At 42.5% G+C, this 27,839-nt stretch overlaps 4 protein-coding genes across 6 annotated transcripts; all 4 read right to left on the bottom strand.

Annotated features, from left to right (window-relative positions):
* Positions 1–2,733: 2,733 nt before the first annotated feature.
* On the bottom strand, positions 2,734–11,203 carry LOC119897478 (adaptin ear-binding coat-associated protein 1-like). Its single transcript, XM_038711206.1, has 8 exons — positions 11,049–11,203; positions 9,965–10,065; positions 9,472–9,576; positions 9,163–9,244; positions 8,947–9,055; positions 8,511–8,658; positions 6,935–7,043; positions 2,734–3,123 (listed from the first exon to the last, which is right to left on the bottom strand). The coding sequence occupies exons 1-8, from the start codon at positions 11,147–11,149 to the stop codon at positions 3,060–3,062; spliced, it is 819 nt and encodes a 272-aa protein (XP_038567134.1). The 5' UTR covers positions 11,150–11,203; the 3' UTR covers positions 2,734–3,059.
* Positions 11,204–11,519: 316 nt separating this feature from the next.
* aicda (activation-induced cytidine deaminase) lies at positions 11,520–13,097 on the bottom strand. Its single transcript, XM_038711207.1, has 4 exons — positions 12,569–13,097; positions 12,161–12,443; positions 11,871–11,986; positions 11,520–11,775 (listed from the first exon to the last, which is right to left on the bottom strand). The coding sequence occupies exons 1-4, from the start codon at positions 12,689–12,691 to the stop codon at positions 11,725–11,727; spliced, it is 573 nt and encodes a 190-aa protein (XP_038567135.1). The 5' UTR covers positions 12,692–13,097; the 3' UTR covers positions 11,520–11,724.
* A 3,488-nt stretch (positions 13,098–16,585) lies between these two features.
* nat14 (N-acetyltransferase 14 (GCN5-related, putative)) lies at positions 16,586–18,717 on the bottom strand. Of its 2 annotated transcripts, none has more exons than XM_038711205.1 (4): positions 18,599–18,717; positions 17,901–18,075; positions 17,489–17,794; positions 16,586–17,393 (listed from the first exon to the last, which is right to left on the bottom strand). In XM_038711205.1, exons 2-4 carry the CDS (start codon positions 17,979–17,981, stop codon positions 16,953–16,955), a joined length of 828 nt encoding a protein of 275 aa, XP_038567133.1. In that variant the 5' UTR covers positions 17,982–18,075; positions 18,599–18,717; the 3' UTR covers positions 16,586–16,952. The 2 variants fall into 2 exon arrangements, with proteins under 2 accessions (XP_038567133.1, XP_038567132.1); XM_038711204.1 differs by having other exon boundaries at positions 18,537–18,669.
* Positions 18,718–18,866: 149 nt separating this feature from the next.
* Positions 18,867–27,524, bottom strand: znf628 (zinc finger protein 628). Of its 2 annotated transcripts, none has more exons than XM_038711202.1 (9): positions 27,388–27,524; positions 26,410–26,984; positions 25,898–25,970; positions 24,874–25,812; positions 23,988–24,158; positions 23,546–23,879; positions 22,156–22,310; positions 21,364–21,606; positions 18,867–21,243 (listed from the first exon to the last, which is right to left on the bottom strand). In XM_038711202.1, the coding sequence occupies exons 2-9, from the start codon at positions 26,793–26,795 to the stop codon at positions 19,225–19,227; spliced, it is 4,320 nt and encodes a 1,439-aa protein (XP_038567130.1). In that variant the 5' UTR covers positions 26,796–26,984; positions 27,388–27,524; the 3' UTR covers positions 18,867–19,224. The 2 variants fall into 2 exon arrangements, with proteins under 2 accessions (XP_038567130.1, XP_038567131.1); XM_038711203.1 differs by having other exon boundaries at positions 26,410–26,980.
* Between the last annotated feature and the right edge of the window lie 315 nt (positions 27,525–27,839).

Genomic DNA, 27,839 nt, shown 5'->3' with positions numbered 1-27,839 from the left:
AATGACTGGATTAGTTGGCACACAGCAAGTAAAATAAAGACTCATACGGTTAATTGCAAAAGAGGTCATGTTTTTATTTTATACATACGCTAGTCGTAATTATGTTAATTATAAACTAAAGTTTGTTTTCCAAATATAAAGAAGGATATTAGACATGCTAAACACATATTCCATTCCATTCTATAATCACATAAATGTCAGGCCTGATTATGGTATAAACGGCAAACACTTATTTGGCCACAATTGTAATTATTCCTTTAGAAGAGATGTTTTAGTTTCAAAACAAAGTTTATTTGCATGTTATGTCTGTTTCATCCAAATAAAAGCAGCTGTAGATGAAAAGAAACTGGGCGATACAGCTTTAACATGCTGCACGCACACAATCACTTTTCCAATCACTTTTCCGCATGACACCTGTCCTTTTTGGTTTGGACTCCATCTCATTAGCTGCTGTGTTGCTGCTGTGTGTACAGTACAGAGTTAGAAGGCAAGAGGCTCTGGAGCGCTCATGCAGTCACAGCCAATGGATTTCCTGGGAAAATCAAACTGGAGTCTAGAATTAGACATACTACCCGTCAGAGGTTAACGAAAACCTAGCAAGTGGATCATTTTTATGTTAGGGTACAACCCCTTCACACACAGGCAATAAAAAATTTATTAATTTCATTAAAAAAAAAAACTACATATAGCCCCTTTAAGATACTTAAAAGCAGTATCTTTTCAATCTGTAAAGGCAGACATGGTCTCCCCAAATATGTTTCAGAGATATAAATTCTCAAAATCAGTGGTACTTCAATTGATTTATTAATAGTTTACTCTATAAAATGTCAGAAAATAGTAAAACATCCATCCATCCATCCATCCATCGTCAACCGCTTATCCTGTGTACAGGGTCACGGGGATAGTAAAACATATACCCTTCACAATTTCCTCGGGTCCAAGGTGACCTCTTCAAATGTTTATAATATCAGATAATTTTTAGGAGTTTTATATCGATCAACTAATTGAATAATCAGGACATATTTTCAGTACTAAACTAAAACAAACTGTGGTTAACCTTGAGTATTCATATCACACATGTTCAGGGTGTGCAGCACATGACTTGGGGAAGTGAAAGTTATGTTTAAAACATGGTAGCCTACTATCCCTGATTATTACTGCAGAGATAATTTACGTTTGGGTGGCTAATTTTCTAGGTCTACAATTAGTCACTTCTGTTTAACTCACATTAGATGACAAAAGCAAAGACAGGCCTTAGGTCACTTGATTGTATTAAGAGTGAAGTGAATTCCTTTTAATTCACTAACTTTTTTTGACTGACCCATTGTAGTTTGAGGCTAAAGACCATATTCTATGCACACTGCTCCACCTGCTGGTTGTATTAGGTAGCACAAAAGTCAAATTTGAGGCCCTCTGTGGGTAGATGCCTCTGTTGATTTATGTCTTTGACTTGCTTCATTATTAGATTTTCATCATGTTCATTATTGCATCTGTGAAAATAGTATCTTAAAGCAATACAGTGAGTCTAATCATGTGTTTACAAAGACTTTGTGAATTATGTAAAGGAAAGTGTAATTAAAAAGTTTTGTGCCTTTACAAGTTTAATTGGGCCTATTTACTGAACAAGAGCAGCTGCCTTGGATGATGACAGGATGAGCGTTAGATGATCTGAATGTTTTGCTTTGTATGGTGATGAGACACTGGGACACTGGAGCTGTGTATCTATCTGGTACAATGTCTGCTACAGATGATCAATACAAATGAAAGACCAAATTGTAATGACATGCTAAATTTCTAACCAGATTGTTGCAGGGGGAAAAAAGTGAAAAGCAAGAACACTCTGATGGTTAGGAGGACAGGGGGAGGAGGAGGAGGAGGAGGAAGAGGAGGGAGAAGAGAGAGAAGGAGGGGAAAGAAGAGAAGACAAAAGATTCATAAAACTAAAGCAGTTGTGGACGACGACAAAAGTTGTGAGTATGAGTTAATTCTGCTTCTTTTTCGCCTGATTTTAACACATACTGTAGGAAATCCACAGAGGAGCATCCGCACATGCAGGATATCTCACATCCAAAGATATTAGTGGAAGGATATTTCCTCATGATTAGATGTAAACATGAAATGTAAAGAGTGAATGCTTGGCTGGTTGACTGATTCACTCCTGAATGGATATTTTATATTTTATGTGATGCATGGTTGCATATAGAGTTCAGTATGCAATGGAAAACATGTCTCTCTCACAAACAGGTCAAGAGACCCATGCACCGAGCTAAACCAGGACAAGCCAACATATTCAATTCAGTAATTGCAAATGCATGACTGATTATTGGAGCTGAAAAGACACAACTTGTGACAAAAGCGTCACACTCAGAAGGGCTGGTGATGGTTGTACAGTTGGAAAGCAGCAATATGTTCTGTGAAAAGAAAGCTGGAAAAGAATGTGCCACTGTAACAGAGGGGCGGAGGGGTGCTCAAATAGGGCACAAAAAAATACACATTCTTCTGAGAGAACTCATGTCTTGGACACCAAAGTTACCCTGACACATCACGAGAGGAATGATGCAGGGCGGGAGAGAAGAGAGGGAAGGAGAAAGAGTAAGAAAAGAAGTGAGGGGAAGAAGAAAAACACATTTTTAAATTTAGAAAGTACATCTTAAATCTCTTTTTTTATAGTTGCTCCACTGCTGCTTTAATTAGTTGGTTACAAGAAGTACAGAAACTGTAATGTTGAATATATGTGTGTGTGTGTGTGTGTGTGTGTGTGTATATATATATACACTGTAGAGCAGATTATTCCATAGCAAAATGACATCAGGCCTTCTTCTTTAACGATGACAACTTGTCTGTCATCCAAAACATAGCGCCACTCTTTCTGTGTGTTTTTAGCCGGAGCAAAACTTTAGGGAAAACATTACAGTGACCTGGAGCATTTATATGCAAGGAGATTAAAGGAAACATAAACAGCACAAAAATCCTGAGCGAGGATATTGAACAGTTCCACTCTGTGAAATCATCCTGACTCCTTTCCTATTCGGTTTCCTCCAGCTCGTAAAGTTCACCTCTTACAAGTTGAAGGAATGGGCGGCCTTCCAGTGGTCCTGCTCCTCTGCAGTTTCCACGGTAACGCTGCCAAACAGAACACACAAATCATCTTGTTTAATTATGGTTGAGTCGCTGCGTGTTTGTTTTCATGCTGCAAAACACTCCCCTCATGTGGTTTCTGTTCCACAGCGCTCACAGCTGTAGCCCAAACCCAGCAGGATGGTAATGCTCTTCTCCTCATAAGTCACACTTTAGATCAGTACGAGTTATGTTGCATGACATCTGTCAGTCCGTGAATCATTGCAATGGGTCACTGGTAAGATGTTTTCCCAGTCTGATTGTGTTTTCTCTCCTCGCTTCTAGAGACTCTTGAGGTACCTGAAGGCGCCTTGCCAGCCAGTGAGTGACAGCAGAGTGAAGATAAAAATGCCTCTCAGGAGGCAACATGAACTGCTGGCACAACATTTTGTGTGCTTCATCTGGTCATTGTGATATATACAATATTCAATATGTCGTGTTTCTTATGTCTCTGAAGACTGTAGGGAGGAGATGTATCCTTGCACCAGGATGTACTCTGTTCACCGGCCCATCAAGAGATGTATTGGTGGTCTTTGTTTCTACAGGTGATCACCAATTTTCATACAGAACAATTTGCCTGCAAGTGATGGTCTTAGTGCACAGCGTGACTGTTCACATTCACATCCATGACTGTTTCTTGAACACACATGGAGAATTAAAAAGATCAGAAGAATGAGTACTCCAAACCTTACTAAAGCAAACGTAGTAGCACCACAATGAAAAAATACATTACACAATACATTTTGGAGTATTAGTAAAAAAACACATCCTTAGTTTTTATTTAGAAGAATTTAACTTTAAATTCATCAGGATTGTGTGGGAGTTCTTTGATCAAACTTGCTTGACAGTGGCCTGTCAACCTAAGCATGCAACCATCAACTGTCAACAGATTTTGATTCAAATGTTGCTAAAGTCTGATTGGTGCACAGAAGTCACATTTTTCCAACTGGGCCAGCCTCCACTTAGAAACAGCCAGAAGAGCAGAAACAAAAGCAGAAATACAGAAATCTCACATGTGAAACAACCAAACGGTTCTGACTTCTGGCAGAAAACAGTGCATTCATGTCAGACTCTAACAACAACAACTAAATTTGCTTAAAGTTATTATGTAAAAGTCACTCATAATGCAGCAGAACAGCCCGTCAGTGTTTTGATATTACTGATGTTATTATTGGATTAATATTACTGATGCATCAATTTGTAAGAAGTGTTTTAATGTTGTAGCCGGTCCAGGTGGAGTTAATTTATTTTGTTTTTTACTGTTTGCAATTTTAATGAGCTGATACGGTTTGGTGTGTAAAATATTAATCTGCAAAATAACAACAACTCCAGACATCAGACAACTACCTCAACACTGTACCTGTGCATACATGTGTATGGTACTTTTTTAAATGTACTTTGTATATGTTCCACTGCTGGAGGACCAGTCTTACAATGTTATAGTTTCTGTAGTTGCACCCTGTCACACCAGGTCAAACTTTACTTACAAAACTCATGTTGCTACTTTCATCCTGTTTCTTACACAGCCTTCCTCGTGTCTATGTGATCAACAAGGAGATCTGTATGAGGACAGTGTGCCAGCAGGATGAGTATCTAAAAGGTATGACACTCTACAATTAAAACAAAGCATGGTGTTCGGTACATGATCGTGCATTTACAGAAATATCTGTCTTTCGCACGCTAAAGCTGAACTGTGCAGAGAGTTGTCCGGGTGGCCCAGGCGTGTTGAGAGGTCATCTAATAGGAAACGCTGTCTCAATCGCCGTAGCAACCCCAAAACCTGGGAAAACAAGGCCTGATGGGCCTAGGATGGCGATGTGACCACCGGTGAAGATGGAGCCCCTTAGAGCCGTCGTCATAAAAACAGCCCATACCACCGTAAAGCCGCCGCTCAGCACCTGGGGGTCTCTTTCACACAAACACAGAAGTGTGTTCTGAGTCATATCTATGTTAATGTATTAGTCTTTTGTGTGTTCTCCTTATGTGTGTTGTTGGACACAAATCATGTCTTCCATGGTTTACGATCCATTTAAGGTACCGTAGTAATGGGCCTATAGCAGCACTGAGTCATTTTATTGTATAAAGAAAGAGCCACTTTGTTGTGGATTGTAAGGCACGCATTGAATGCAGTAGTATGTGCACTATTGTATCTAAATCTATAAATATCTATCTACATGTGTTCATGAGATATTTGTTTATTGATTTGTTCTTTTTCCACTGTTTATTCAGGAGAAAAAACAACAAATGAAAGTTGAAAATGGTCATTGAGTGATATCTTTATGTTTTTCTTTGCATATTCATCTCCATATACATTTCCATAGACATATACAGTTTAAATAACAAGTAACATTTGGGAGAGATGCATATAATTTTACACTGACAAACATTGTTAGGGCTTTTACACTCACATAATGTCTGTGTGTTCCAATCAACATCCATCAACACTGTCATCTGTCACAACACACGTGATATCAGTGCAACATAACCCATCTCTCGGTACAGAACAATATCACAACAAAATACTGCATCAAACGCAGACTAGCTTGGTCCCACGTCGCATTTGTCTGCAGAACACCATAAATAACATGACACCTTAACATGGACTTGACGTTCACAGTTAGAACATCGTTTGTACAGTACAACATGCTGCAGTTGAGGTCTACGGCCTGATCGCCTCCCTATAAAGAATTAAAGGAGAATAAGCTCTCCCCAGACTGACGGGACAGTGCAGAAACACAGACCTATTCATTGAGCGGGAGAGAGGTCATGACCACAATGACTCACCAGTCACAGCTTTAACAGCTGTGCTGAGTAGAGATGACATAACATGGACTAAATCATCTCTTGCTTCCCCTTGAGGCAAAGATAAAAGCACTTGTTGCCTCTCTTTCTTTTGCTAACACCCTATCACATCCAACATTCCTGCTTCCCTTTCCCTTTATAGTGATTTATAGCTAAAACAATGCACACAGAGCCCAGGACCCATCCCCACTGAAATATGTGTTCAAACAGCTGCAGCTTATTTTGACATCTTGCTCAAAATAATGCTGGAGAGCCATTAGCGACCACTAGATTGTGCAAGAGAGCACAGCTATTCTGTATTCCCTTTTGTGGTAAACTTCACTACAAACTAAGTTTAAGATTTGAACAATCCCTGCGTTAAATGCAGACTTTATGCATTAATAACTACACAGACAGACTAGACTGCCAGTCAGTGCATATAGTCCCACTGCTGGGGACTTAAGAGAAAAATAAGCTACAGTACATACAGGTGACAATAACAATGACACTAATTACAAACTGCTGACAATATATACATTTAAAATAAATATTCTCTGTACATAAAATTCATTCATTATTATATTTGATTAGATTTCATCATGAGATGTTTCAGATTATGTCTCCCTTGAATATATTTTTAATATTGTATACTCTATGATAGAAATTAGCAAAGAAAACATAAAGAAAAAAAAAAGGCAGAATTCAAACAGGAGAATGGAAGCTAGAGAGATTGAGCGAATATATAGAAGGAAGAGGATCCCCAGGAAGGATGGGGATAGAAAGTGCGATCAGCTGGTGGAGATAGCCTATGGTTCTACATCTTCCCATTTAAGACTAGACTGTGAGGGTGTATCTCTGGCTAAGAACAAAAGGCATGAGGAACTGAGCTAAAATAAAACAAACCAGTACAGGGGGGCTACCCTGCTTGGCAGGGAGAGATACAAGACCCCACAACGGGGAAAACAAAGTTGCAAAAAGTGCTGCATAAATTTACAGAGAGATAAGAGGGAGAAAAACAAAATGAATCTCTCCTCACTTTGGGGATACAGAGTCAAAGTCTCCCCACAGGTCAGAACTGGCTATGGTGGCAGCGTTGGATGGAGTCACTGAGTTGGAATTGCTGGCGTCAAGGTCTAGCAAACAACCTGGTGGTTAAAACAATAAAAACAGAACAGAAACATAATGCACCTCTGAAGAAGTAACACAAATACAGATTTCTTATGATTATTTATGTCTAATCAGTCTATGAATTCAGCGATTTTAGGCATTTCAAGACATTTATTGTCAATTCCACTAATAGACAGCAAGACAATCTAAGATCAAGAAAGAAAAGTAATTTCACATGCTATGAATTCTGAAAAATGTATTTTGCTAGAGGGGCGGTTCACCGAAATGACAAATAAACATACAGTCTTGCCCCACTTACCCAAGTGCTCTGTAACGATGCAGATACTTTCAATATTATATGATGCAGTTTTGAGATATCAACCTCTGAATGCTCTGATTTGAAACTCAAAAGCAAAAGACTTTCCACAAACAGTCTTCCATTTACTCTGGATAATCCATACGCCTCATAATTAACAGTTTTTGGGGGAATATTTCTTTGTTAAAGTAGCTCCAGTGAAAACAGTTTGCAGTAGAGAAATCGTTTGTGGAAAGACAAAGTGTTGCTTAATTTATCAAATGTTTTTCAGTGCTTTGAAAAATTCCATTCACCTCCACTGTGTTCAGATGGCTGCAGAAATCTGAGACAAAACTCAGCACACGAAACCGAAACTGTGTGCATGGCTAGAGAGACCACTGGGGGTTCGTGGAAAAACATCACTTTTAAGATTAATTGATGTGATCTACAGGGTGAAAACATTTATACAACAGAGGGTCATAGAGGACAGGGGCAACGGTAACTATTTGAGGGCTAATTCCAGTATTTTACAACTGGAGTCTGTATGTCACAGTTTGGCTATAAGTCATTCCATGTCAGCATAATGTTGCACTCATCACTTTCACATGACTGTGGATACAAATGCTCCACTGGAAACAGCTTTACAACAGACCATAATGGGGCCAAGGAAACACGCGTTTAAATAAAGAAATAACATTCCTCTGCTTTATATTGAGCATTTACAAAATCTTTCATTCTGTAAGACTTTTAAGGTGCTGTACTCAGGTGACAGCCTACGTCCTACTGTAAATGAAACAGCTGCACCTGTTTACAACAATCTGTTTGTTGAACATGGGAGTAAAGCTGCAATGCAAAGGATTATTGGGGTAATTATGTTTAACTTTAACCATCGGTTACACTTCCAAAAAACTGATTTTGACAACTGAGTTAAGATTGGGCTAAACTGTTTCCAGCAGAGCACTCAGGTGCACTAACTAAAAGTAAGAGTGGTGAGTACAATACTGTGCTTACCCACATATATGTTAGCCAAAATAACAACAATTTGTCTCCAAAATGTGTTTTCTCGCAACATTTTGTGATCTCAACATAACACACTTGCTTTTTAGGACATTTTCTTTAACTTTTTGTAAATTCACATATTATTGTGTGATCTTGACATAACAAACTCATTACAGTAGATTTCCTCACCAGCTTTCTGTAATTTACCTACCAGTGTCACTTCCTCCTGCAGATTGTTGTGTGTTATGATTGGTAGATCTGGACGAAGGGGGTGGGGCTAACTTGCCCCCAGGAGGAGGTGGAAGAAGCCCCAAGCCACCTGAGCTCTGTGGGCGAGACCTGTCCCTCTTTTTTGATTGCTGGAAAGGGTACAGTTAGGAGAAACAAAAACTGGGTGACTGTGTGTGTGTGTTTATACAAGTTCTGAGAGTTAATTGTAAATTCATTCCCAACTGTGATTTAGCACTGGTTTCATTTGTTAAAATAGTAAAAAGCAAAAACAAATGCAAATTTCTTCACAATTAAAGTTATATTTGACCCACTTCAATTCTACAGACACTCTTCTATAGCACTGTATTGTTTTCCAGGTTGCTGTTCCACCAATGTTCCAACTGTTTAACCATTGAATTTAATTAAAATAAAGTTACCCCAATATTGAGAGTAATGGTCTGTCCTTCTTTGAAGCCCAGGTCCAGTTTGGGAGTGGAATCTGGAGCCTGCGCCTGTTTGGTAAATTCATTCTCCTGTTTCACCCACCTGGAGAAGATAAGGGAGGTAGACAGAGATGCAAAATGATTAAAGATTAAATAAACTCACTGATGAATTAGTTATGATTCATGACACACTAGGGAGCAGCTGCATACTTGAAGTGGTCCTGAAGTGCAACATTAAAGTCAAAAGCATCGCCTCTGTCTCCAAACCCAATGCCTATGAACGCACTGCGGCCTATGAGAGAAATGAAACCAACAAACAAGAGTTAGAGTTTAATAAAGGTGGTACATACAAAAACATACCAAACCTAACAATTTCTTACAGTTATAACCTAGAATAAACAGTTTCTCAGATGAAAAAATAATAGTGTATCTCTGCTCTGAATTAACATGTTAAAAAAATGAATTATCCTTTCCTAGCACCATTCCAAAATACTTATGGCGTAGCAACAGTTTACCCACCGTTGTCATCCTGGATGCGGAGAACAAAGTAACGGCTTGAGTCACTAACTGTTTCCACTGTGATGCCAGGGTACTCGTCCACTGGTGCTTGGGCGAACAGCTCCCCTATAGGTCAGAGCAAAAGAAATATGTTCATTATCTATTTGGCAAAATGGTCCTGTGACAATCTGGCTCATGATGAGTCCCATTTACTAAACCAGGTTTAAAATAGGCTCACTTCTAGTATTCAGATCAAATAAAAAATGGGCAATATAAGGTATAATCTGAGAACAACATGCATGCCAATATTTGAAATGTACTGATAAGAGACAGAAAGACATTAACAGCCTGTTTGCTTCAAAATAAACTGCTTGCTTGGATGTGGGTTGGGTCACCTTGGAATAGATGAGTAACAGAGAGGGGGGATGGCGAACAGGAGACAACACACGGAAATGATTTACATCAGTGGCAGTGCTAGTAAACAAGGACACGGCCGTGTCTGCTTCTTTCTCACCAGAGATTTTGTCTTCCAATTTCACGAAGGCCAGTTTGCCCCGGGCCGTCACACGCATGCGTCCCGTCCAGTCAGGCGCATCCAGCTTCCAATCGGCAGCCCTGGAACATAAACACACAGGCAGTCAGAGAGACAGTGTGATGTAGGTGAAGTGGTGACAGCGGTTTAGGGAGACTGAATTTGCAACGGCGGAGGGGAAGAATAGGCAAGAAAAACTGGATACACTGTGGCTCTGTGCTGGCTGTTTTCTATGTGAACGGAACGTGACTAAAGCACCAGACTGGCATTTCACTGCGACCTAAGGCTGAAATATTACATCATAACCCTTACCCACTGTACATATGGTCACTGGTTAACCAATGGTGTGTCTCGTGGGACTCAGACTTATGCTACTGTTTGGTTGGTGTAATGTCCACTCAGATGCAGCTGTTATGCACCAGCCAATGAAAAATGGGGTATGCATTTCAGTGTCAACCTTTTTAACACAACAGCTAGCCTGCACGGTCACTTTAAAGCATATAAAAGGACGACCCTGTCTTTCAGTTGGATTACCCACTTTAAAAGCCCCTTTGTTGACAAACAGCATCCACCCTGCTGAAGTGTCCTTGAGCAAGACACTGACTTCTTTACAGCAACTGGGATGGTGTTCTCTGTACTGCCTACAGCTTAAAAGGTCAGACAAGCAAAACGAGAATCTCTGGAACAACCTAAAGCATAATTATCGAGATAGTTGTCCCATAAAATCAGTTTGACTTTTAAGCAGTGTTAACATTATTTCTGCCATCGGAGGAAAGCAATTTCACACACGGTCACTGACAGGACCGTGCACAATCCCACCGAGTCCCTGTTTTGTGAGCTACACACACCAACCGTTAGTTACGTACGCTACTTCGCATTCAACGACCTTGTAAATACACAGCAAAAACAGCTAGTATAAAAACTACGGCCACCGTTACTTGATTCTGGGTGATTAGGGGATGAGCTCGGTAGGTAACGTTAAGTCGCCGAGGCAACGGGTCCTAACGGCTGCAGCTCGCGGATGCTGGGCCACAAAACTCGCCGCCAGGCCGCTGCTCCCCCTCACCTGATAGCCCGGTTGGATGCTCTCGGTGGGATTCGATAAACGTTGACTTCGGGTTTGACACAGAGGACCGACTCGTACTCGGACTGACCCTCGGTCGCCATTTTGACTTTTACTCAGTCGGTGCACGCCGGTGGTGATGGTGGTGACGGTGAGTGATGTGTCCGTGCGGCGTTAACGGATACGTGGCCGTAATAGACTGTGTAAATGCGCATAAACTGGCAACCTTGCTTTACTGCTACAGTTTCAGTGATCCTTTTAAGACATAAAGGGCAGTTTACTCAGCATGAGGAGTACTTAGCATGTTTCACCAGAGTAGTTTAAATATATTCATACATACATATGTATAGATATTTAATTTTTTAATATATTTATATATTAATACAGTTTTAAGTAATGTTAGCTAGGCTAACTAACTTGCAAGCTAACATCAGTGCAAGTTCATAAGTTAACTTAATAACACAAGACAATATCTCATTGTATATTATTTTTATTTCAGATTACCATCTTGCTACAGAATCAGCAAGCAGCAGCTACGTAACGTTTCAAGCCTTGCCACAATTTAAAAGCTATTTTTCTCAGTTTTTCTCATTCTCAGTTTAGCAGTTGTAGTGATGGACAAACACAAACATGTCTTTTTCTCTATAGACTTAATGGTAACACCAGAGTAAGGTGTGTTTCACAGTCCAAGAAGCTTGAAGGCATCTCTTAAATCTTCTGTTTCACAGGGCTGAGAAACAAAAAAAGAAAAGAAAACATAGTTATTAGAATTTTATACAAATCATTATTGGTTTGACCTAATCCTGTTGGTGGTAAAACTTCTACCTGGAGGATGCGGTTGAGTTTTCTGGCGAGGCGAACAGAGTTTCGGTGCAGCTCATCCCAGGCCTTGAATTTGCTCTGCTTACGAGCCACAAAGGTCTGCCAGCAGTAGAAGAAGTCTGAAAATAGAGGAAAAAAATATAATAAATTGTTGAGAGTAATCAAGGAAAACAATGGCTTTTTAGGTGGAATTTGGCTGACTTAAACTTAGATAAATTTCTGGCTCTAGAATCATATACACATCTGCTCTCTCTTTATAGCTCTACCACACATACACCAGTTAATGCCTTCACCTTTGTAACTCATGACTGTGATCTGCACGCCAGCTTGTTTCAGCATTCTTAGGCCCTCTCTTTCACGGCTGTCCTCCATGTCACAGAAGTACAGGCGAGATACAAAGATCCTGAGGCGAAGGTTGGGGGTCTGGCTGAGGAACTGGCACAATCGGATGGAGCAGTTGGCACAGGGAGACCAAGAGCAGAACCAGGTGATGGAGTAACTGAGCCTCCTCTCTCCAGTACCTCCACACCCCCACAAACCAGGGCACAAGGCTCCCAGGTAGCGCAGGAACAGCAGCTATGGGGAAATAGGAAAATTGAGAAAATAAGAGAGATAAAATCATTGTATACTTTAAATTGTTATTTTCTTCCTTTCGTTTGAACAAGCTTTTCTCACATGCTCCCCCATATTGACACACTTACTTCTACATGGCAGCCATTACGATTCCGGAGGTGTCCAAAGTCAAAGGATAAGGAATCTGGCCCCACTCGCCTTTTAATTACAAAGCAGAGGTATGTCTCATGCCGGCCCCTTGCCCAGCGCATGTTTTTGTAATGATAGATGAACTTTTTGCGGGGCAAAAGCACACTGACACAAAGAGAGAAAAAAAATATTATTGGTTAATGACATGTGGTGCAGGTAGAGCAGAGACACCCCACCACAGTGGGTACAGTACAGTTTACCTAAAGAACATTAAAAATGTTTTACAAGACTACATCCATTTACAAAAACTTGGTGCTTAGAATTTATCAGTCAATGTTTCATCAGTAATAATGCCATTCTCAAAAGTGTTTTGTGAACCTACATCTTTGGTGACAGGTAATCTCAGTAGTATCTAGCAAAGACATCCATTTTATGCCGGGAAAGTCTGAGACAAATTCTGTTAAAGAACTCATGTAAAAAAAAACAACATTTTAACCTATTATTATTCAGATGACTCATACATGAATTCAAGTTTTAATACAATAAGTTAGCACAATAAACTCATGTAAAATCTGTGGTTAACCAAATGTGAGTGATGGACAGTCAGAAGGCAACTAACATTCACTACTTTTTTTCCCTTACTCTCAGTTTCACAACTTTTAGCGAAACCAGTACAGTTGTTAATCACTCATTAATACTACAACGTAAATTGGTAGTGCTCAAAGGTGGTATACTTATTGCCATAGTAATTGAAAACATAAATACACTGAAAAATATCTAATATTAGTTTCAGACTTAAAATAATTTATAAAAACTTCCTGATTCCCCCCCCCCCATTTAATAGTATGCATGTGTAATCTGTATAAATATGTGTGAAATATATAGTCACATACAACATATGAATAGAATGTATCCATTTTGCTCACCTGTCTAGCTTTGTAATCATTTTGAAAGACGCGCTTTGCTTTGTCACTCGGCGGGCGTGGGTAATAAATGAAGGTAAATGAGAAAGAGCGAAAGTCTGTGTGTGTGTGTGTGTGTGTGTGTGTGTGTGTGTGTGTGTGTGTGTGTGTGTGTGTGTGTGTGTGTGTGTGTGTGTATTGGGGGGTTAAAAGGAGGGAACTGAGAAGATATACCTCTAAACATAAACATCCTGCATACAACAGAGGCAGCTTCTGGTTGGACAGAAAGATTTTGAAAGTAAGTTCAGGGGGCGTGAAACAAAATAGATGGATAGATTGTATTGTCTTGCTGCAAAACAATTACAGCTATACTATAAATGAATTACTCATTTGCCAAGTTCTTTTTAAGGGCCTTGTGGTGTTTTTGAACATTTAGTTCACACATTAGTTCACATACTGATCAAAGTGAGACCACTCCTTTGGTACAAAGCAATAAAGGAATCTTACTGGGGAGGCAGATTACACAACACACATTTTACAAAATAATCGTAGTGAGCACACATGAGAGGAGGAGTGTTTGACGTGATTTGTAACCTTTGGAGTTTTTCACAGACGTCACTAAACTGAGCCAACTGGCTGGAACTTTCCAAACACTTAAGACTCATCCAGTCACTGGCCCCTCCAGTTTGGTTTTCCCAGAACATTAAGTAAAACTTCCAGATACCTTTTCACCTTGATCCACAGTGGGATTGCCACCGACCACTCCTGCTATTCAGCCTTTCCACCTAGCTAGTCCCCCCACTTCCTCGTGGGCCCCAAGATTCGGTGGAGCCATAGGCGTTCCCAGATCTCGGAGGCCCTGACACCTACTTTGTCCTCTGATCTGGGTTTTCCCAAACCGTGTCAGGCTGGGAGCAGAACTGTAATCGACCTCCCTCACCCTACGAGTCTGCTAGAACGGCCAGCCAGCTGACCGACCACAGTGTGTGGATAAATCTTACCCATAAGCCTTTGAACCATCAGATGCTGTCATCCGTCCTTGCCAAATCAGGATGTGTATTATTTTGCTCTCGTCTTTTCTTTGCTCTGTCTGTTTTAGCTCTGGCCCAGTCTGCTCACTCAGTGGCATTGAATGCATGCATCCTGCTTTCCCATGACTCCCCTCACCCTCTCATGCACTCTGTGGTTTGGGGAATTCACCGTTTCCCAGGGTGGCTGTTTTTGGAGCTCATATGTGTGTGTATGTGCGCATGTGTGTGTTAACCATCTGTATGAGCATGTCATTAACACAGTCTATATGTTATACCTCATCTGGAACAAATTTATCTAATATATCCTATGATTGTGTGGTGCCCCAAAATATTTGTGAGTGATTTATGTGTATGTGTGTCGGCATGCCCTGTGTGACCTCACATCATATTGCATTACTCTGACAGTGCACAAAGCCTAGTGTCTCTGCACATTTGATCTTGTGTGCATGTGTCTTTTCTCGACTTCAAGAGGCTGATCAAATGCCAAACTATATGTAACCACTTCCCACCCAGCTCTCTGGGTTTGACCACAGTTGACCAAGGTCATCTCACAGTCACACATGAACGCCCACATGCACTACCACCCCTCTCGTGCAGTGTCTGTGTGTGTGTCTGTGTTGGAGTAGTACAGAATGGCCAGACATGGCTGTGCATTTAACCCGTAGTCAGGGGCAGAAACCGGGTGTAGGAAATGCCAAGTCATACTTTCCGAAACCCACCCGCCCACACCCTGCACACGCGCACACGCGCACACAAACACTCACACAGCCATACCGTGCAGACGCACATGACCACAGTCACAAACAGACTTTCTTTCCAGTGTGTGAATTCACATCTGTTTCCTGACAACAATAATAGCTACAGATCGGGCGGGTAGAGGCCCAGCTAACAGGTGTCTGCTCTTTGGCAGTCATGAAGAAACAGCCTGATGACCAAGAAGTGTCCCCAGTAAAAATACAGCTTTCACAAGGCAAACATGGCCTGACCACACACTTACTTGTGCATGTAACAACACTGCTATCTTGTTACTGGGTGTCTCAGCTTTTTCATCAAAGTTAATTAAAGGACAGCGATTTTCCACTACAGCTTGCATGCATAAGAGTTTGCTGTAAAGTATTGGCCTGTATTTGTCTTCACATCAGGTGAGCTATACCTCTTTCCCACACACATTAACATTGTACAAACATCCTGTGGTGTTTATCTATAGCACAGTGATGCTGCACTGACATCGTGTGAGGTTAGCGGTAGGTAGATGTGCAATGTGAGCGTGAGGGCTGCTAACCATATTAAGGTTAGCCTCAGGCTGGGTCTATGTGCATTTTTCCCCACTTAGTCATATAAACTGCCATCACCTGCAAACCACACACATTCTCAAGTCAGAATACCTATGCATATATTTAAAGTGCTGTGTTAAAATCTGCAGTGCTTTTTTGTTTTGAAATATTCATTTAAAAGTAGATTTAAATGTGTGATTCTGATAAACTCTTTAAGGTCAATTCAATGTTTTCAGGCTAAAACTAACAGTTACTTTTATTATAAATTAATCTATATACCACAGCAAAAGTGATGTCCAGAAATTACTTTTTTGAGACAAGCAGTTACAGTGAGATTTTAAAAAGAATACACATACTTACATTTAAGTTTCAACAAAGTTTGAAACTGTGAATTAATGATTTCCTGTTGCTCAATTATTATGATCATCTGACAGTTTCAGCACTAAAATATTGAGTAAACAACCAACATACTACCATTTCCAACATTAAAGAATGCAGAATTCTCACTTTAAGAAAGAAAACCAAAATAAAAGAACAAGAAAGTGAAGGGAGTGCTGTTTTTGCATACTCATGGACCTGCAAGCTCTGTGAAGAAGAGCAATGGCAGCCAAGGAGTGCAGAAAGATAAAAGCAGAGAAATTCTGCAGATTCACATTAACCACACTTAACTTCCTATACAGTTACTGTACATCCTCCTACACATCTGGATGGTTTTACACATGAACAGATGTGTGTGTGCGCGCACACACACACACACACACACACACACACACATTTTATTGTGTAATGTTTGAGAAAAGAACCACACATTTTACATAAATATTTTATTACATTACAAACGATGACAGAACAGCATGACTGAAGCTTCATGTTATTTTTGAGAAATTCAAAAATTAGCTACCATTTGTTGCAATGAAAAGGAAGAAATACTTTGCATGATGAAAAGGTAAACTTCAAATAAACAGAACTGCAACACATACAGTAAATAAATACTGACATAAATAACACAAATATCTAATAAGTTATTAACTTAAACAAATATCCCAACATGTTCCAGCAATAACACTATCACCTTCGGCAGAGGTACACAGTTTGCATTTGTTATGTCTTCTTTACCTTTAGGCATTCCTGTGCTCAACACGATTTTTTTCTCTCCATGAGTCCATCATCACTCAATTACAGGTCTTTGTAAAACACCTTAGTAAGGGGGTATCCCAGAAAGCCTCTCTCTGGAGTCTCTAAGTTCCTCTCCTCATCTTCTTCATCAGTCTCTTCCCCAAGTTGCTGATAGCCCAGCTTCCTGAAGAAGGCCTCCCCCAGCTTGGAGGGGTAAGGGATGTGTGCGTACACTCTGTGAGCGCCAGTCTCCCTCTCTCTCTGCTCCAGACTCTGGACAAGCAGCCGGCCCAGGCCCTCCCTGCGGTACCAGCTGCCCGTCACCAACCTGCAGATCCTCCTGATGCCCGTTCGATTCTCGCTTTCCCGGAAGATGCAGCCGAGGATGTCACCCTCGCAATCTGCCACCCAGACGTGCCCCGCTGCCTGTTCTCTCTCCGGGGTGACCTTCTCTGTTGATACATCTTTGTCCTTGTCTTTGGGAGCAATTCCGCGCCTTGTCTGAGTAAAGGAAATATGATTATTTGGCTGCAACATTTGGTCATTATAATTAAGTGAAAACCACCTAAGAACTTCCAGCAAACTGGTAAACTAACCCTTTTAGTCACTGGTGTCTTGCCACTGATACTACAGTAGGGATTCTGCAGTGTCTCATCCTGTCCCCCCCTGAAGCTGCTCCCCACATAGTCCCAGTAGGGACGGCTGCTGCCCAGAACCCCTGTGGACCGCGGCATGGTTATCTTGAGAAACACAATTAAGAGGAAGACAGGAATAGCAAGGGCCAGTATAAAGGAATGGACGAGGCAGCGCAGGATTGAGGATAAAACAGCCAGGACAAAGAGGCAGAGTGGACGAGTGAGTATGTGGAGGATGAGACGGTTCTCTGTGCCCTCACAGCCCTCCTGGAGAGTTAAAGTAAAAAAAATGTAATTAAATTATAATCAGCACAAGCCTAACAAGGAAAAGAATATATTCCCAGCACGATTAAAGCAGTCTGTCTGTACAAACCTTGATGAGGGCTTTGACCACCTCTATGTCGTCCTCCTTCATCCTCCTCATCACCACCCGATCCAGCTCCAGCCTCACCATGTTTACACTATATGCTCTACAGCAGGATTGCTGCACCACTGTCTACTCGCAGGCTATCCCAAACTCCAACATCCACACTGTATGCACAGGGACCCTACAAAAACACATTTAAAGAATTTGATCCTAAAATCATGCAGATATCTGATTCTGTTGTCGACTGACACACGGAGTTAGTGCCTTCTTGCAGTATCTATACTATGATAGACCTGAAATGGGTCAACGTGTTACCAACGTTTTTATTATGCAAAGAATAGACTTCGCCGACAGTGAGCCAGTAGTTGCAATGTAACATCACACCCACGATGGCTCCTAACAACAAAAACAGCAGATAGGGATTATGGAGGATTTGTAGCATGCATGTGTCACCATCATTCTGTTCTTGTATAATGCACGCCATTCTAGCTTTCATCTGCAAGTTTAAACAGTGATCTTCATAGGCACAGTCTAAAGCGAAAGGCGTTGTTCAAATCCTTATATGGTTATTACGAAGTGCTGCGGTCTGTCCCGAGTACCGGCACGTTTAGTTCCCCTTTTCTAAACCCCATTTACGCTTACCTTCTGCACCATGCAGCTCAAATTCAAGTGAAAATGGGAAATCCACGCTGTATGTGGCCTACCTCTCAGTTTGTTGTCAAATTCGTTCACGTTTGGCACGTTAAACTGAATGGTCGCAGAGTCTGTTTCTTGCGGAAAGGAGGAATTCTGAGAACTAACGTACTCAATAATTCCACCTACGTCAATTGCGTAATCACAATCCGCACTGCGCACACGCTACGTGAATGGCACACGCTACGTAACAGCGTAAACAACGCTCCAAATGCAATTACCTTGTTTAGTTGTTTTATAAAGCAAAAACTCAAACCAACAATTAAAAAAGGCAAATGATAAAAGGTATTGACAGATTTATTAATAATTAGCTATTTTTTACTATTAACATTATGAAGGAAGTGGGCCATGTACAACATTTATTCACAAAAACATATTTACTTAATAAACAAGCTGCAAATGACAGTCTCATTTAAACTAATATATTTAGGAATATTCCAAGATCCATGTACAGCCTATTTGAATGTATAACATTTCTAGTATGTGGCACCATGGGATTACAAGACAGTACTCATCTAACTGCATGTTCTCCCTCATTTTCAGGAGAACTCAAATTGACTAAAGTGCTAACACACTGAGCCCACAAATAGTGAGGCATTCGCTCACACACACTCTTCTTCTAACAAGCACACTGGTTTTAGTTAGAGAACTGTATCTCTTTAGGGTTAGGTATAGGTCCATTTCTTATTGGGTCTTCAGTAGATGTATATACCTGTGGATTGTCTGTAGAGACGTGTTCCCTTGCAGACTTTTCCTTTGTCTCTGCTGTTACACCCTCATATTTCACCTCACTACTTTGTGACATCTCCCCATTCCCTCCTCTCTCCTCTCTTCCTTCTCTTAAGCTACTTGTGCTGACCTCAATTATAACAATTTCCTCTCCACTTTCCAGCTGAAATATATTTTCCATGGCTCCTCCACCCTCAGTAACACTACCACTTGCAGCATTACAACCTGCCCCTCCTTCTCCCATCATCCCCCCTTCACCTTCTATCAGTGCTATCATCTGCATACCCTCCTCAGTCCCCTGCTCCATCTTGGTCTCACCCCCAAGTTCAAACACAACCTCCTGCCCATCAAGAGGCACCAAACTTTGGGTAGGTGTGCAGGAAAGCTGCAGGCCGGTCTCTTGCCCTTGACTGAAGGTAGCACTGGATGGACCGCTGTCCTGTGCCTCAGTGTGGAAATGAAGGACATAAGACTCTCCCTGGCTGCATTCCTCTCCTGCCTGTCCCTCTCCCTGCTTTTCTCCACCCCATTCACGCAGAAGTGACATCATCCCTCTCTTATCTCCCCCCTTTTCTCCTTCACCTTGTCCATTTGTCTCGAACTGCAGCACAAGTGATTTTCCTTCCCCACCCACTCCTCTATCCCCTGCCTCTCCTGATGCCTCCCCTTCAAACCGCAACACGTATGACTCCCCACCCTCCTCAATATTCATCCCCTCCTTTGCCTGTCCTTCATTATCAAAACATAACACAAACTGTTTCCCTGTCATGGTCTCCCGTGTCCTTATTTGCCCCACAGTGGTATTAGGGTTCCTTTCTGGATTGGCTGGGACAGGAATAGAAACTGATGCTGTGGCTGATGTAACCATGGTAGTAGTGGATGGAGGTCTTGAGGTGTCCACTGTGGGGGTTACAGTTGTGGAAGATGAAAGAAGAGGGACAGTGCAAGATGTTGACAGAGGACAGTAGGACACTGTGGACGACTCTGTGGTAATAGTCTCTGTAACACTGGTCACATTACAGTTTGTTATTGACAGAGCTCCACCTGCAGTCTGACTGACAGGAGCTGCTGCAGATTTCTGAAGAGTAGCTTTTGGTTTGCGCCCCCGTCTGCCCCGTGCTGTCCGTGTGCTTTTCCCTAATATAGGCTTGGTTAGTAGGGAGTTGGCTGAGAGCGTGTGTGTTGGCGGGGCAACAGGCATGTTTGCATTGTTATTATTGTTGGTGATTATGATCCTGGTCTGCTGTTGCTGTTGTGATATGGTCGGAAACTGAGGCATCTGAGTCTGTGTTTGGTTTAGGACGGGCTGGATGGCTTGAATAGTCTGAAGCACAGGGAGGGTCTGAGGCTCCAGAGCTGGTGGAGGGTTGTTAGCCGTGGGGACGAGAATCAAGCTGGACTGGCTGCCATTGTTAGAGGGGCACTGTAGAAGGTAGAAGTTTTGGGGCTGGGACGGAGGTGGTGGAGGAGGAGGAGGCGGAGGTGGTGGCGGGGCTGGTGGAGGGGACGAGAGAGGAATGAGCTGCAGGCCGCTGGCTGTCTGAATCATAAAGTAGTTCTGGGAGGTGTTGGGGGGGATATTAAGTGCTGGCTGGGACACAATCAGGCTGCCATGGTTTCCTGATGTTTCAAGGGTGATGGGGTTGAGCAGGGTTGTGGTGGTTGTTACTCCCCCAAGACTGGCTTTCACAGCCACTCCATCTTTACTTCCACCACCAGGGCAGGGCAGGGGAACACCACTGCCATGGGTACGGATGTGCCTCTGCAAGTAGGAGTGCATCACAAACTCCTTAGAGCAGTACGGGCATTTGAAGTCCTTACTGGAGGAGTGTGTGCGAAGGTGGAGCTGGAGGTTGGAGGAGTGTGTAAAGCTTTTATTGCAGTGTGTGCACTGAAAGGGTCTCTCACCAGAATGGGTGCGTTCATGCTGTTCACAGAGAAATAACAAGAGAAGAAAAAATGTTTATGAGATAAGGGGGAGCTACTCAATATAAACAGCTGAAAATCTACAGGAGTTCATAGCTGCATCTGTACAGGATGTACTGACCTGTTTGAGGTTTGACGTCTGGGAGAAAGACTTTGAGCAGATGGAACAGGTGTGAGGCCGCAGTCCAGAGTGCATCTGACCATGTCTACGAAGGCAGCTTGTGTTCTTGAAGGACTTGCCACACTCCTTACACACATATGGTCTCTCGCCTGTATGCTGCCGCAAGTGGTACTGGTAGTGAGAGCTCCATTTGAAGGTGAGAGGGCAGTGAGGGCACTGGAATGCCCGAACACCTGTGTGTACCTGGGTATTGTGAAAGTGAAAAAAATAAACGCAATTTATACGATTTCAAGTTTGTTTGTTTTTACAGGATCTAGCACTCAGTTGTATTTATAGTACAAAAACTATCTGCTGGACAAGTGTGTGGTTGTTATTACATATTTAAATGTTCATTGTAGTTAAGTAAAACTTAAGTATAGAATGAAATTAAATCTATTGGTCCCATTTAATTTTATTTTTTTCCACTAAGAACTAAATGTAGCCATGGCAACAAGAAAACATCGAAATGTGTGAGTAATGCAATCAGAAATCACACTATTGTCACTTGTGTTGTGCAGTAACAGCCACTTAGTCTCAAGAAAGTAACTGTAACTGCAGTGTGTTACTCCGTTAAAGGGAGTATTTATTGCTTTTTGGATTTGTCTGTTTAAATTGCATTCATCTGCAGCGGTGTGAACCATACTAGACAGCTGCTGCTCCTGTAAACTAGAGATTTCTTAAGTTATGCTGTGACATGAATATCAAATTTTGCTTCCAAATGATGGCTCTCTCATTTGGAAACTTAAGCCATACCCTCTGATGAATTGAAAGCAGTGACGACCTCTTGAAGCTTTTTCCACATTCAGTGCAGCGGTAGGGCCTTTCCCCAGTGTGATCCCTCATGTGGTATTTTAGACCCGATGAACCTTTGAAGGCTTTTCCACACTCTGAACAGCGGTATGGCCTCTCTGTAAGAAAGTGTGTGAAATTAAAAATGACATAGTACAGTATCTCACAAAAGTGAGTACACCTCTCACAGTTTTGTAAATATCTGATTATATCTTTTCATGTGACAACATTGAAGAAATGACACTTTGCTACAAAGTTAAGTAGTGATTGTACAGCTTGTGTAATAGTGTGAATTTGCTGTCCCCTCAAAAATAACACATCACACAACCATTAAGGTCTAAACCGCTGGCAACAAAAGTGAGTACACCCCTAAGTGAAAATGTCCAAATTGGGACCAATTAGCCATTTTCCCTCCCCGGTGTCATGTGACTCGTTAGTGTTACAAGGTCTCAGGTGTGAATGGGGAGCAGGTGTGTTAAATTTGGTGTTATCGCTCTCACAGTCCCTCATACTGGTAACTGGAAGTTTAACATGGCACCTCATGGCAAAGAACTCTGAGGTTATGAAAAAAGGAATTGTTGCTCTACATAAAAATGGCCTAGGCTATAAGAAGATTGCCAAGACTCTGAAACTGAGCTGCAGCACGGTGGCCAAGACCATAAAGCGGTTCAACAGGACAGGTTACACTCAGAACAGGCCTCGCCATGGTCGACCAAATCCAGAGGTTTTCTTTGGGAAATAGACGTATGAGTGCTGCCAGCATTGCTGCAGAGGTTGAAGGGGTGTGGGGTCAGCCTGTCAGTGCTCAAAAAATATGCCGCATACTGCATCACATTGGTCTGCATGGCTGTCGTCCCAGAAGGAAGCCTCTTCTAAAGATGATGCAGAGTTGCTGAAGACAAGCAGACTAAGGACATGGATTACTGGAACCATGTCCTGTGGTCTGATGAGACCAAGATAAAGATTTGGTTCAGAAGGTGTCAAGCATGTGTGGAGGCAACCAGGTGAGGAGTATGGCGGTGGGAGTGTCATGGTCTGGGGAATCATGAGTGCTGCCAGCACTGGGGAGCTACAGTTCATTGAGGGAACCATGAATGCCAACATGTACTCTGACATACTGAAGCAGAGCATGATCCCCTGCCTTTGGAGACTAGGCCGCAGGGCAGTATTCCAACATGATAACGACCCGAAACACACCTCCAAGATGGCCGCTGCCTTGCTAAAGAAGCTGAGGGTAAATGTGAACTCCATGCCCAAGAGGGTTAAGGCAGTGCTGGAAAATATTGACACTTTGGGCCCGTTTTGGACATTTTTTACTTACATCGTGTGTGTTCTGCTTTGAAAATGTCTTTACCTCCAGCAGGAGTGCTCTTGTTGGCTCCTGTCTTTTTTGGGGCTTTGGTTAATTTGGCCGGTTGTTCCTCATGCTCCTCACCGACAGTTATGATGTCCACATGGATCTCCCTCTGGCCTTCCTGCTGCTTGTCAGCCTGGCTAGGGGAGGAGGGAAGGGGGAGAGACAGGGAAAGGGAAGGAGGGCACACTATCTCTGCCTCTGCCTCAGCCAGGAGACGTTGCTCAGGGGTGTGGGAGTGTTGGTGGGTGAGGAGTGATGAGAGAAGGGGGAAGGAGCGGTCGCAGGCGGAGCAGCTGAACTGGGAGCGGGATTGCGAGGAGAGAGAGTGCATCTGGACAAACAAAAGGGGAACACAGGAAGCAAAGATTATTAATAAATCTCAGTGCTGTAATTTGTATAACAGTCTTAGTAGAAGGGCAATTACAACAGTCATTCTCACCAGTGACACATGTCTATTGAGGCCTCCACTGGTCTTGAAGGTCTTATTGCAGTAGCCACATGACAGCCCTGCCCATGTGGTTCTGGCCTCCGGCTGAACGGTCTCAGGGCTCTGAGTCACCTCGGTGAAGCTCTGCAGCAGGTCAAACTGGGCCTGGGTGGTGCCCACACTCTGAGGACAAACCAAATGAAATAACAAACATTAAAAAACGTATCTTCAGATTGAACTCAATCACTTTATAGGGCAGGTAGATATGTGTTTAAAAACATTAAAATTAGATCATATAGACAGATGAGTGTCTAGACCTTCAAGAATACTTCATTCTTTTACCACATTACAAACAGTGGATATACTGTACATCATACAACTTAGTCTAAAAATCAGACTGAATTGCTATTGTTTCATTTTATTAGTTTAGCCTGAAATTCTGTTTGTTGCTTTTTAGCTTCATTTGTTGTCCTTAAACCAATCAGCAGCGAGTGATGTATCCCTTATGCTAACATCATTTTCAATTGACACAGAAGCTGCAGCTGCTAGGAGCAACGTTTGTCACACTGATTAAAGAAATGTGTCAATCTGTAAATTGACATGCATCTCATCCACACTGGCCATTTTTCATGAATGTAGCTAGGTAGCTAGCTAGCTACAGCTACAGCTGTGGGAAGATGACGCCCCCATTTCTAATCCCACCTAACCTCTGAGACAGCCATCAGTGACCACAACATCAGACATATTTTAAATGCTGAACAAATCTGAGAAGTGGGGGGATGATTCAAAGGTCTGGAACCAGGCTACATACAACCCCCCAAGACCTGATTCCCTATCTAAAATACTGTATTTTACTTCACTTTTCTTTTAATTTAATGTGGAAGGGCTTTATTCTTACTGCATTGCTGCCATCTGCTCCTTCTGTCAGTCCAAGGAGCACCTCTGTTGTGTGTCCATTTTCAGCCACTGTGGTAGTCTCAACCACCTCCTCAAAATCAGCCAGCAGGTGACCAGCTCCCACCAGCCCATCCCCAACCTCCATCCCTGCCCCAGGCCCCGCCTCCGCACAGGCCCCGTGATCGTCTGGAGCCATGTGGATGGCCTGGTGATCCTCTAGATCTGTTCGTGTGCCAAAGGTGTGGCTGCAGCTGCCACAGCTGTAAAGCAGCACACTGGCCCCGGTGTCTGTGCTCAGGTGAACCTCTGTACCGATGGCCCTAGATGTGCACACGCCCTCCCCAGAGGAGGTGAGGGTGAGCTGGGGGAGAAGGCTCGGATTCTGGCTGGATGAAGTGGTTGACAGGAACACTTCTTCCATCCCCACGCCCACTCCATCAGTTCCTTCCTGGCTCACAAATCCCACCATGTCAGTCAACATGGATGATGTTACTTCCTCTGCCCCTACCACCACCTGCACTACCTCATTTATCCTCCTTGCGTCGTCTCCCCTCTTTCCCTCCTTCCCTCGTGCATTGAAGTTGGAGTGTGAGTTCTTGTGCAGGGCCAGGTTTGACGAATGTGTGAAGCTTCGTCCACACTCACTGCAGATGTAGGGCCTCTCCCCTGTATGTATCCTCATGTGCTGCCTCAGGTTGGTAGACTGAGTGAAAGATTTGTTACACACTGAACACGTGTAAGGCTTGAGACCAAGGTGGACATTCTTGTGTCGCCGCAGACTGCTTGAGTTCTTGAAGGCCTTGGGGCAGGTGTCACAGGGGTATGGACACTCTCCAGTGTGCTGGCGCAGGTGATATTGGTAATGAGAACTCCATTTAAAGGTCAGGGGGCAGTAGGGGCACAAGAAGGCACGCACTCCAGTGTGGACACTCTGATGGACCTGGAGATAAGACACAGATAGATAAGCATTTCTTTTTCCCAGACAAAATCTCCGTTTATAAAAATGACTTTGTTTGCTTTCTCACCTGGAGCAGAGAGGAGCGTTTGAAGGCTTTGCCACAGTCCTGACATTTGTAAGGCTTATCCCCTGAGTGTGACCTGCAAAGGAAAAGCAACTACTCAGGAAGATATCACAATAAATTTTATACATAATGTCATTACAGGTTTGATGCATTATCAGTATAGTAATACACTGCAAAACTTTCTTTTGTGATACAATCCTATTCATTGTCACCAAGTATAGCTGTTTTTATTGAAGATAATGAATATAGCTTTTACATAGTCCACACTACTTTGAGTTTCCTGTAGTTTACCTGAATTTGAACAGTTGGACCAAATACAATTGAGGCAGAGATGGGTCCAGCTTTTCTCTTTGAAAGTCTGGCAGTTGAAGATACAATCACAACACTCCTGCCCTGCGAATATTTACTTTTTCTCCTCTTCACTTCAATACATAAAATACTTCTAACAGCTTCAGGACACTCTTTTCTAAGTGTTACACTAATAAGGATGGTAAATGCAATTATATCAGAGGTACCGTTGGTGGTAGAGCAGAGCAGAGGAGCCTTTGAAGGCCTTGGGGCAGAGGTTGCAGCGGTATGGTCTCTCATTGTTGTGGCTCCGCTGGTGGTGGGTCAGCCTGGACGACCACCTGAAGCTCTTGCCACAGTCCATACACTGGAAGGGATGGTCCGACTGCTCAGGCTGCTGCGCTTGGCCTGACACTGACGACGTCACCATGTCCAGGACCACCTCTTCCTCGCCCTCTACTACTCCCTTGTCTCCATCCACCAGCTCCTCTCTGTCCCTGTCATCCTCACCATCCTCTCCCGAACCAAGAAGAGATGGGAAAGGAGAGAGGGAGGCAGTAGACTGAGACGGTAAGAGTTCTGCCTGGACCACTAAGGCCACTGAGTTAGCCATTACCAGGGAAAGCTGGGAGAAGATAAAGGTACTCCGTGGCAGTGGGTGTGTATCAGTTTGGGTGCAGTATCATGGTTTTTCTTTCATCTTTCCTTCATTCATGTTCTGTGTATTTTAATAAATTCCTTCTTTGTCAGCCACTGGAAACACCAGCTGTCATCCCAAGTAGACAGCTCAGGACAGGTCTGACTGGAAACAAATATACAGTATTATAACTTGGTAACTCTTGGTAGGAATGTCCCCTTTAAATTCCACCCGCTGCCCTCCCTCCCTCCCTCCTGCTGTCTTTCCTCTGGCCGTCAGTCAGTTTCTGTCCGTCCCCGCAGTGCGGTGCTTACTAGCAATAAATATACACACACACATATATATATATATATATATAGCTAAGTTACACATAAAGCTGTCTAAGTGTATTCAAATGTAACCGGTCAGCGGTGGAAGCCGAAAGACAAAAAAATATCAGTTTTTACAGTATCAACAAAAACAGCTCCGGGCCTTCTTTTAAAGCTAATCTAGCCCTCGTCAATGCGGAAAAGCGCCATATAACTGCCCGATAAAGATGTGTATGATTACAGGCTGAAGTAGTACTCACCGAGCATCTTTAACTCATCATAAAGCTATCTTGTTGATATTATGAAAATGGACTGGGTACCGCAGTGCTAATCCACACAACCTTAACAATAAACACAGCACAAACTAACAGCAGTCCTCCGCCCGATGCCGCCTTCTAAGAACAGCGACGGTGATTGGCTGTTTGCGTCAATATATTAGTTACTACTATTGGTCAGGAGATTCAACAGACAGATTGACATTTTTAAATGTCACTTTAAAATATTTCTGACTTCCAAATTTGAGGGAGAGCACTTATTGGTTATGTATATACACTCCAAGGTCGTCAAAAATCATTTATAAAGCTTAATCGCAATGGTTACTTACCAGTTCTATTCACTTTGGCGCATAGACCTCTGGGTAATGTAGTGTCTGCGTGTATCTGTCAAAGTTACGTTTCAGGTTAGGTGGACCACGGTTAAATATACTTAAATC

Source organism: Micropterus salmoides, unplaced genomic scaffold, assembly GCF_014851395.1.
Source record: "Micropterus salmoides isolate LMB-PRFRI ecotype aquatic unplaced genomic scaffold, ASM1485139v1 Ms_hic_scaffold_11, whole genome shotgun sequence".
Lineage (NCBI taxonomy): Eukaryota > Metazoa > Chordata > Actinopteri > Centrarchiformes > Centrarchidae > Micropterus > Micropterus salmoides.
Note: the sequence above shows the minus strand (reverse complement) of the source record. Positions and strands in the feature narration are given on the sequence as shown.

Bases quoted from the DNA above. Each gene is read 5' to 3' on its own strand.
- LOC119897478 (XM_038711206.1), bottom strand. From the start codon at position 11,149: ATGGCGACCGAGGGTCAGTCCGAGTACGAGTCGGTCCTCTGTGTCAAA. The intron at 9,577-9,964 runs GTGAGAAAGAAG...TCTGACCTATAG, and splicing joins ATTGGAAGACAAAATCTCTG to GGGAGCTGTTCGCCCAAGCA. The intron at 3,124-6,934 runs GTGAGGAGAGAT...TCTGTTTGGCAG, and splicing joins TTTGACTCTGTATCCCCAAA to CGTTACCGTGGAAACTGCAG.
- aicda (XM_038711207.1), bottom strand. From the start codon at position 12,691: ATGCGCTGGGCAAGGGGCCGGCATGAGACATACCTCTGCTTTGTAATT. The intron at 11,987-12,160 runs GTGAAGGCATTA...CTCTATTTTCAG, and splicing joins CACAGTCATGAGTTACAAAG to ACTTCTTCTACTGCTGGCAG. The intron at 11,776-11,870 runs GTAGAAGTTTTA...TTTGTTTCTCAG, and splicing joins AACTCAACCGCATCCTCCAG to CCCTGTGAAACAGAAGATTT.
- nat14 (XM_038711205.1), bottom strand. From the start codon at position 17,981: ATGGTGAGGCTGGAGCTGGATCGGGTGGTGATGAGGAGGATGAAGGAG. The intron at 17,795-17,900 runs GTTTGTACAGAC...TTAACTCTCCAG, and splicing joins TGGTCAAAGCCCTCATCAAG to GAGGGCTGTGAGGGCACAGA. The intron at 17,394-17,488 runs GTTAGTTTACCA...TCCTTTACTCAG, and splicing joins AGACACCAGTGACTAAAAGG to ACAAGGCGCGGAATTGCTCC.
- znf628 (XM_038711202.1), bottom strand. From the start codon at position 26,795: ATGGCTAACTCAGTGGCCTTAGTGGTCCAGGCAGAACTCTTACCGTCT. The intron at 25,971-26,409 runs GTACCTCTGATA...TTTCCTTTGCAG, and splicing joins GCTCTGCTCTACCACCAACG to GTCACACTCAGGGGATAAGC. The intron at 22,311-23,545 runs GTAAAGACATTT...ACTTTCTTACAG, and splicing joins CAAGAGCACTCCTGCTGGAG to AGAGGCCATACCGCTGTTCA.